The following is a 10,729-nucleotide window of genomic DNA, read 5'->3' as shown; positions in this document are numbered from 1 at the left end:
TTACGTAACAATTTACAAAGGACATTCAAGGTTCTTCTTCGATTATATACAAATTGACGAAACTGTTCTACGACGAATAGAATCGAATGGAAAGCTTTACACGAATTAAACGAGGAAACGTGGATTAATTAACCATAAAGGGTCGTCCCTTTTACTTTCTTTCCTCCTTCGTTTTCTCTCTTTCTTTTCTTCTCATTTTTCTCTACATCTTTTCAAATAATTCATTGAACTTTACATCGCCTCAGAACGTTGTTCCAAGTTGCACGCAACATATTTACATATAAATTCTACAATATCAGGCAATTAAACTAATACTTTTTTATGATATGTCTTTATTACGTTTATTATATCGTTCGTCAATTATGCTCTTACTCATAAATGGTGTTCGGATTATTTCTTGCTTAGATTTCGTTAATTATAATATTTTACAGAATTCTCCCCTCTCTTTCTTTCTTTTCTCCTTTTTTTCACCAAATCCCGTTCGCTCTCTATACAACGAATTCGTATTCAATCGATAATCTCAAATATTCCGGAATACGCTTACAAACTACCTGTACCCGAATTTTTCTCCTCGATTGAGAAACAATTTTTTTTTTTTTCTTTTTTCTCAACAAACAAAAGTATCCGATTTATTTTTCTGTATATAAATAAAAATATCAATCTTTTAATCTCGTGTTTTCCTCGATGAAAAGTGTCGTGTGTCGTGTTTTTCTTCTTTCTTCTTTTTTTTTTTTTTTTTCAACGATTCAACGTAAAAATAAGAAGCTCTCGAAAATATATGTATAATTTTAAGGTTTTTCTTAGAATTTTAAGAAGATGAATAAACGAAAAGATGAATAAATTTTTCCCAGGCCGCGAAAGAAAGAAAAGAAACGATTGTATGTCGATTTATCACGTTGATCACGACGAATCGAACGAAAAGTCAGATTTAAAAATTGATCACGCATACACCTATGAGTAAGATTGAAAGTTTATTAACAATTCATTTTGGCTTCATTTAGATTTATTATTGAACATTCAATCTAATTGTCGAATAGTTAATTATTTATACTAATTAGTAGTTTTCGTAATCCTTTATACAAATCTTCCCTTTTCTCTCTCTCTCTCTCTCTCTCTTTTCCCTCTTATTTTCGGTTAATACGTGGCTCTCTCTCTCTCTCTCTCTCTCTCTCTCTCTCTCTCTCTCTCTCTCTCTCTCTCGATCAAGCATTTCGAAACGAGTTGGTCGCCGTTGAACGCGGCCGTTTTATTAAATTAAATAATAAATAACGCGCCTATATTATGTATATTATATACACAAGAATCTCTCACGCACTGTAGGTATACGCGACCACTTCGATGGTTTTTTTTCTCTTTTTTTTTATTTATCTTCATTGCCTTCCATCTTCGGAAAATTCGAATCGTGTATACGAGTAGGGTCCTCGCGCGAGATGATTCGTGAAAGATGACGCGTGAAAATTATAAAAGATAAAAACGTAACGTAATATTCTTTTATTCGTTATTTTATAAATTTTATCTATATAGAGAACTATATATATATAAAAGATTTAAAAGAAAGATTACACGTTGAATTATTCGATCTTTCTCTCAAAACAATACAAATTTCCCTCCAATTTTTCAAAATTATTCGTTACGAATTTCGTTACGACGAATCATCCCATCGCGCGCGACACCGACCTGGTTACGTTTTTATATCGCAATTATCGTAAACGTAGAACATATGTACACAAAGGTTCATCACCTGATTTATCCACGAGTAAAAAGTTTCGAGAAATTCGTTTCCTTACTGCTAAATTCAAGGACATACCGGATTGTACATGCATCTCAATATAACGGTAGTTTCGTTTTTTTTTTTTTTTATTTTATTTTATTTTAAGAGTTCGTAAAGACGTTGCTTCGAAGTACAACTTGGCACGCAGAAAATACATGAAAAAGAGTTTAGTCGAGTTTTCTTTTTTTTTTTCTTCTTCTTTACTTAGAGATTCGAGGGGATCATATCGTGAATGAATGCACAAATCGTAATGGAAACACGACCAAGAAAAATAAAAAAAAAACGAAACTTTCATCTTCGCATCAATCGCACGCCATCTTTTCGCGAATAATGCGAAGAAAAAGAAAAAGAAGACAAACGTAATCTTTTCTCGTAATCGATTTCGTTCGACGATTGATTATATACACGTGTATATGCAAAATGTTAAATCGTTTTCCTTGTTTCCATCTTAAATGTAGAATTAAAAAACGACTCGTTTTCCTTTCTTGTTTTTTTTTTTTTTTTTGTTTTTGTTTCTTTTTCTCTTCCTCTTCGAAAATTGAAGAATCGGCGGGAAAAATGTCCACGGTACATATACCTACTCGCGCCAAACAAGCAAGGCTCCTAGATGTACGTTACGATTAAGTAATTAATCGTTTTTTAAAAAGCATATTGCGATATGATTTGTTACCCTGTCTTTTAATGTTTTTTACGGAACGTGTCGTCTTTCGAAAAAGATTCTCGTCACCTTTTAAAAAAAAGAATAAATCGATATATATATATAAAATATCGCGATATATATAAGTGTCGGATTCTTAAGTAAAGGAGGAATTGTTTGATATTCGAAAGAACAAGTATGTCGTTGTTTTCCACAGTAAGAATTTTGTTGAAATTTTCGGAAAAATTTAAAAATTAAAAAAAAAAAAAAAAAAAAAAAAAGAAATTTCGTGGCAGAAATCCTGAAATTCAACGCATGTACACGTAAATTATCTCAATTTTTGCTTCTTTTTTTTACAGCCTTTTAATTCCAATCACCAGGATGTACAGCATCTCTGCTCATCTCTTTCTTCCAACGAGCTCTCAACAAATCGAAAGAAATTTTCTTATTTCTTGTATCCGACTTATTTTGAAATTAATTTCAAATGAATATACATACATACATATATATATCCCGCAAGTGTCCGACGAGTACGATACGATCACGTTTTTTTTTTTTACATCGTGCCTCTTGTTTTAAACATCGAAGTCATCGATAATCGCGTGTCCCGATTAAATTGTAGAAAAGTCGGGGGAGGGGGGGAGGGGGAAGGAGGGTATATATACTTACAGATTTATCGGTATCACACATCGCGTGTCCCGCACATTCGTTTCGTTTCACAATGGGGTAATCGGGAAAGAGTAAGATCGACGAAACGTGGAAACTCGAGGCTTCAACTTCGAAGGCTTGACTCTCGATGGTTTACCCGCCGGCCTTTTCGCGTATTTATTACGAAACGAATCGAAAAATTGATATTCATATACCTCGAGGCATCACAGGTAATCGTACACCAGGAATCGTGTACAGGAAAAACACTGTAATTTCCGAAGGAAACAGGGCAAGGGGATCGATAGACGAGCGAATAAAAACTAGCTACGACGGACACCGACGGCGCGATCGTCCGCCCGGAATTGGAAATATGTTCCCGAGGGCGATAAATCGGTCCCTTTTTTTTTTTTCTTTTTTTTTTCCTCGAAAAACTGTTTCGCGCGAATCTCGTACGCCCGTTTTCACGCGTGTGGAAATAATTTTTACGACGTAACGAAATAAAATAAATAAAGTATATATATATATATATATACATATCGAATTTTAAAAAAGGAAAAAGAAAGAGAAAATTAAACGATGCGTTCGAGATGTATAATATCGCCGACAATGATGGCGCGAATCGAGCCGAACGGAGATAGATAAAAATAGAAAAAAAATAACAAAGAGATAAAGAATATAATAAAGTGATAATGATAATCAATCATGATGATGATGATAATAATAATAATAATAATAATAATAATAATAATAATAATAATAATAATAATGTGTCTTTAAACTCTATATTGCACTAGAATCTTTTTTTTTTTTTTTTCTTTTTGCTCTCTCCATCACCTAGCAGAATGGCAATAGACTATTATTCTTCTAGAAAATACCTATCCTCTTACGTATGTACAATTTAAAAATGGCTATCATCCTTCCGCTTACATTTTAACTAGTAGTACAATGACAATGTCGCTCTTCCTCGTTCGTAGGCGAACATCCTCGCGATATTGCTCGATACTGCACGCGGATATTCGAGCCCGATCACACACCTGTATTACTCACACACATGTAACCGCGGTTATTTTTTTTTCACACTAGCCTCGATCATACGTCGCCGGCTCGATCCGATTCCCGGAACGATCCCGGCCGGTGATCGGCTCGGTGGCATGCATGCATGTAGTTGTATGTACGAGGATTTCTTTTTTCTCTCTCTCTCTCTCTCTCTCTCTCTCTCTCTCTCTCTCTCTCTCTCTCTCTCCCTCTCTCTCTCTCTCTCTCTCCCTATTTATTTATTTACTTATTCTTCTTCTTTTTTTTTTTTTTTTAATTCACGTTTAAACGAGTCCCGTTGTCACGACGAGGGGGACAACGAAATCGTTCGATCGAAACAAAAAATATAATCACACCCGCGCTGGTGAAAATGTACAGAGAGCGACCTTTTTCTCGAGAGTCGAGAGATATCAATTTCTGAGTGTTTCGTTTCGAGCGATCAACCGCGCTCCCAATGCCAAGTGCGAAGTCGTTTGTTTGTTATTTTTTCCGATCGTTTTTTCGAAAATATTGCACAATATAATTATTTATATTTTTTATTTATTTATTCATTTATTTTTAGAAGTTTGTAGAAGTTATATGATGAAGTTAACCGAAATGTTCTTTTCTTTTTTTCTTTCTTTTTTCTTCCTTTTTCGAAATTTCGCTCGCCGCCTTTCGTTCGTTTCCTCGGCTTTCCTTCGGTCAAGGGGGAGCCGCGGTTGATCGCGAAAAGTACAAATAAAGTTCGTTAATTCGTCGACTAATACTACTGTATTGCTTCAATATGATATGATACAGTCTTTTCACTGATTGTCCAATATCACTACGTAATACATCCTCTTAACTTTCCCCCTCCCCCCCTCCCCCCGCCCCCGCCCCTTTTTCTTTTTCTTCTTCCCATCTCGGTTTTTCTCACTCCCTTTCACGCTCTTTCGTCCTTGCCTCGCGCAATTTCGCTAATCGATACACCGCCACCGGAACGAATCCCCAACGTTTGGAAATGGAACGGTGTGCGCGATACACTCGTCCGTGATAATTATAAGAATCGAAAATCCTTGTATATTGAATCGAAGCAAGTGTGTAATAATCGTGGAAAATATTACGTTCAAATATTTTATTCGCCAATGAATTTGAATTTTGTTGAGCGTTTGAGAATTCATTGAGAAAATTTCTTCGAATCGTTCTCTATTTTATTATCGCGGAATAAAATAATGTTCGATTAAATTTCGTTTCGAGCGCAACGTAACATTAGAGAAGGAGAAAGATTCGTTCCGGGATCGAGTATATCGTGTACGTTTTCATTCTTGCTCTTTTCACACGCACACTTCTCTCTCTCTCTCTCTCTCTCTCTCTCTCTCTCTCTCTCTCTCTCTAACTTTTCACTTTCTTCTCTTTTTACACTGCACCGAGTGTCTTCATTAGGATTAATATCACTTTTATTTTCTTCGGCGCGATCGTATCCACGCGTCGATTATTATAACAATACGTACTTTTTATATTTTTATGTTTCGAATTGTACTTTCCAAGACGCATTCGACGATTACTTCGTTGCGATCGATCGCTTCCCTTCATTCGCGTAAAAGATCCTCTTCCAAAGATCTTCGCGACGGGATACATCGCGATTGAAACATGATTTTTTTCGATTTCGCTCAATTGCTTCCTAATTACTTGCGATCAATCGATCACATTCTCATTTTTTATGACGTTAAAGTACGCAAAATTTATTTCGAATAAATTTTTGATATATTTAATTCGTTAACGAACGATCGGAAGGATGGGGATTCGAAGAAAGGGACTTTGGAAATGATAAATTGGAGTAAAGTTCGGTGGAGGAAAACGCGAAATCGAGGACGATTTCCAGACGAGGTTGGTTCAAGGGTGGATGATACGCTCGTAAACTTTTTTATCGCATCGATCGTGGCCGATACGTTTCGCAAATTCTATCTCACTTTACAGATGATTTGATCCAGCCTTTCCTGACGTCACGGCCCTTTCACGCCATTTCACGCGATATTCTCGCGCGTTATAGCTCGAATACAACACGCATCCCTTCTCTGTATCTCTCTCTCTCTCTCTCTCTCTCTCTCTCGAAAAATAGATTTCTAGAAATTTTAGTAAGCCGAGCATCTCGTCCAATCGCGTCCAATTACTTCTCGAAAATAAATCGGACGAACGAAGGAAGCGGGGAAGAAAGAGGGAAGAGTTGGCGAAAGGGGGCAAGCGATCGGTTATCGTCGGTTTACACCGGTGTAAAAATCCGCCGGCAGATGGCGCGTCGTCGAGAGCATCGCACGCGCTTGCAATGATCGCGAGATATCGAATAATACGGTATTATTAAGCCTGTGACAGTCTTTGACTTTGCCTACAGCCACAGCGTCGAGCCAGCCATCGATTAGCGGGATCTCCACTCGAGATCGAGAAACGTCGCTCCATCCATCCGTCCGTCCATCCTCCACGATTATTCGAATCGTCGAACCGTCCACCGATGGAACGGAATTCTCGATCCCCACCGTCTCCGCTACCGTCTCCCCTTCCCTTCGTTTACGGCCACCCCTGGAACTCGGTCAAGGGCTCTGGTTTAGGCTCGAGACTGGGCAACTGATACGGTCAGTTTTGCTGTCACAAGCCACCCTCGGGTCAATGTTGGGCAGCGAATTTCATGCGCTTCTGCTTCTGCCGCTGGTTACAGAACCATACCCTGACCACGTTCTTCTTCAGGTCGAGTTTCTCCGCGATCGCGGCGATCTTCTCGCCGGACGGCCGTGGCTGGACAGCGAAGTACGCCTCGAGCGATCGCTTCTCGGGGGCGGCTATGCTGGTCCTCTTCCTCTTCTTCTCGCCCGCGGGCAGCACGGAGGGCGCGTCCGGGTCCCGCCTCTTGTTCTTCGCCTGCGCCTCCGCCTCCTCGAGCCACGCTTGCAGGATCGGCTTCAACGCGATCATGTTGTTGTGGGACAACGTGAGGGACTCGAATCGGCATATCGTCGACTGGGACAACGCGCCCACCCCGGGCAACTTCAAATTCGCCAACGCCTTGCCCACGTCCGCCTGTGTCACGCCCAGCTTGATGCGCCTCTGCTTGAACCTCTCCGCGAACGCCTCCAATTCTCTGGGATCCGTGTCCGCATCCGGGTGGAGGCCGGCCGCCGCGGCGGCCGCGGCCGCCGCCGCCATGGCTGGATGGTGGTGCGCCGGATGCGGCACGCTACCGCCCCCGCCGCCCAGATTCCCGTGATGGTGGTGGTGGCCCATCATCCCGTTCATACCACCGTAAACAGAGGGGCCGTGGATACCCGTGTGATGCCCCGGCCCGCCGCCCGTGTTCTCCGACATGGGCGTCAACGTGGTCATCGAGTTCGCGGGGTCCAGCATGTCCAGACTCTCCATCCCCGGATGGCTCATCTGCAACGTACAGGTTACACGTTTTTTCTCTCTCTCTCTCTCTCTCACTCGTCGCGGAATTTTTGTTCTTCTTCTGTCTTTTTTTCGATAACTAGAGGCAACAAGATTTAATCGCTTTTTCGGGGTGAACGGATTGTAACGTGTTGATAATTGTGATAATTAAATAATTCCTCGAGAAAGCGAGGAAAGGAAAAATCGAGAGAATCGTAACGGAAGAGATCTAATTATACGAAATATTAGGGTATCTTGGAAAAAGAATCGAGATCTTCGAGCGGAAATCGTAATTGCAACGTAATTGATCGAGCACCAATTGCGACGTTGTTAAAACGGAGGAATGAATGAAAGTGGGGAGGGGGTGGGATGACGAAGAGGAAACGTGTACAAACTAGCACGCACAATTATGCAGCACGTGGCGTGGTCGTGGTAGCGAGCACAGTGTGTGCGCGACCCCTTGCAAATTATTTATGAGCTCCCTTCATATTTTTCCTCCTAAGAGAGTGGCGCAACGCGCTCAGGTACTTCCTCCCCTCTCGTTTGCTCCCTTCCTCTCTCTCTCTTATCCACCAAAATTCTACCAAAAAAAAAAAAAAATATATATATATATAAAAGAAAAGAATGTAAAGCCTAATGTGACGATCGTGATCGAGACGCTTCGACGAACACGATACTCTTACACTATGTACGTGACACTCTATATACACATATATATATATATATATATATATACACAGGGCGTGACGCGTATGCGTATGAGAACACACGTACGTGCTCGTGTGTACGAAACATTTATTCTCACGAGAATATGCACCGTAGCGAGCTAACTGGATGGCACGGTTTCGGTCCAGGGGTGGCCCGGAATAGCATAGTTACATCAGAAATGCAGGGGAGTTGCGGGTGGCGGCGCGAAAGGGAAGGAAAGGGGTTGGAAGAGGACGGCGGTAGGCGAATACGTAGCGAGGCAGGGACTAGCCCAGGGGCGTATATATATATACGGTTGGGCCCCAGAGACCCCCGCAATATTTCATCATTACGCTGACACGACGCTAGGGTTAGTCTCTATCTATCTATCCATCTCTCCCTTCTCCCTCCCTCTCTCTCGAATCCAAAGAGAAAAAGAAGAGGGCGCGCTCTTCTAGCCCAGTGTTCTTCCCGTGTTTGCGCCAATGACGACGCGAAATTTACCCGTTAGAATCGGTTAAGGAACACCGTCGAATTATTGAAACCGAAGTCAACCCCCCTCCCCCCCCCCCCGTGTGTAAAAACGGCGAGACTTTATGGGCGACACTTGCTGTTTGACCATCTGTGTATGGTTATAGGAGGGGAGGGAGATGTAAGCGAGAGAAGGGCGCCCGTGCCACCGCACTGCGGGAAGCCAGAAACGGCGAATTGTACGCGTAGGACGGAGCGGTTGATAACTGTGGATCGAAGGGAGAGGAGGAGGATGATTTTATATATGGAATTGGGATTAACGAATCAACGAGGGGAATATTATAAAAAAAAGTGTTTTCCTTCGATATACACGTTATATCTCGATCGTGCTTTCCTCTTCTCGTGGAAATATTTAATGGGCGGCTAATGGATACAGATACGCAACAGAATACAGGGAGGATATTAAGAATCGTAATGTTCCAATTTTCAAAATTTTTGCGAATAAATAAAAAAAAAGAAAATCCGAAGTTTCATCAACGGATTGATTCAACGACGGATCGTTGAAATTATTACAAATACAATTTCTTTCGAGTTTTAAGGTGATCAAGGGGAAATATTGGAAGAAAAAAAAAAAAAGGAAATTGTCGCGTCGAAAAATTGATCGCGTTACGCCCTGCGTGCGTTACGAATCGTCCCAATGGCGAGATAATACACGAGCAACGCCCCTACGTTTCGAGAAGATCATTCCGGGTCGGTGAGCATCGGAGTCGGCTTCACCCTACTGCCGTCCCATCATCCACTCATCGGCCTCAGATTGTTTGTATTAGCATAAAAACCCCGATACGACAAGCAGCAAATTGCGATTGAATTAATGGGGCGGACTCGATGCCGTTTTCTGCCCTGCATCTTCTGGGCCACGTTACTTTTTTCTTTCTAAGCTTCCGAATTCTGTTGATGCTGAGCGTTTCTTCTTATAGAAAAAGAAATTATACTTTTCGACGTACGATCTCGTTTCTTCTTCGTTCTCCCTCTCTCTCGTTATAAAATATATTTCGTTGATACGTTAATAATTAATAAACGTTAACGTCATACGATATTTAAACGTATGTACAATTACTTGGATGGTATATATATATATATCGGAATATAGAATGTATCAATAATTAAAGTGTCAAAATGAAAACTGTTGCTCGTATTTCGAATACGATACGACGTTAATAAAGAATCGGCGGAGTTGAATTTTTCAATCGTCCGATTAATTATAAATCATAATTAATTGCCATCCGTGATTAATTATTTGCCGCGGTGTTTTTAAGCAACCTCTCCCCCCCCCCTCCTCGTCGAAACTCGTTCCCATTTTATTATAATCGTTGGCCGGAGATCGTTGAATTTTGCAAATCGGCCGTTATTGTTCACGGTATACTTCATTACGATAATTGTTTCATCGATAAACTTCGTCATTGGTAACGGTTATTAAGTTTTAACAAAATTATCCTCCCTCCGAGGCCGCGTTACAATTAGTACGTTTCGTAATTCATATCAATTTGTACGAATACAACTGCAGACACTTTCCTTCCTTTATTGAATCAAAATCGGGAAATATTTTCCCGACTGGATGTGTGGGAAGCGGGATGAAAATTTCACAGCTTCGCAGCTTGAATTAACAAAGTGGTAGTAGCAGCGGTGAGAGTGAACACGGCCGAGATTAATATAAATATCGTCGCGAACCGATCGAAGCTCGATCTTTTTCTTTTCTTTTTTCATTAAAAAAAAAATAATAACAAAAATATTCATGGTGGAGGGAACCAAAAATTAAAAAAAGAAAAAAAAATGACGCGACCGAGATTAATATGAATATACCGATCGTCGCTCGATCTTCTTCTTCTTTTCTTTTTTATTAAAAATAATAATAATAATAAAATACTTATGGTAATGAGATAAAGGGACGAAACAACAAAATTAAAAAAAAAAGGAAAAATAAGAAAGTATCGCGAACCAATCGAAGCTCGATTTTCTTCTTTTCTTTTTCATTAAAAAAAATAATAATAAAATACTTATGGCGAAGTAAAGGGAGGGAACAAAAAATTTAAAAAAAGAGAGAAGTA

At 40.3% G+C, this 10,729-nt stretch overlaps 1 protein-coding gene across 1 annotated transcript in view; it reads right to left on the bottom strand.

The window, feature by feature from the left end:
• Positions 1-6,710: 6,710 nt before the first annotated feature.
• The window catches only part of LOC122713107 (inhibitory POU protein), a 38,392-nt gene continuing 34,373 nt past the window's right edge, over positions 6,711-10,729 (bottom strand). Inside the window, exon 4 of the mRNA XM_043933260.1 lies at positions 6,711-7,475. Within this exon, the coding sequence (XP_043789195.1) occupies positions 6,711-7,475 (765 nt within the window). The remainder of the gene's footprint in view (positions 7,476-10,729) is intronic.

Source organism: Apis laboriosa, unplaced genomic scaffold, assembly GCF_014066325.1.
Source record: "Apis laboriosa isolate Shangri-la unplaced genomic scaffold, ASM1406632v1 scaffold22_cov146, whole genome shotgun sequence".
Classification (NCBI taxonomy): domain Eukaryota; kingdom Metazoa; phylum Arthropoda; class Insecta; order Hymenoptera; family Apidae; genus Apis; species Apis laboriosa.
Note: the sequence above shows the minus strand (reverse complement) of the source record. Positions and strands in the feature narration are given on the sequence as shown.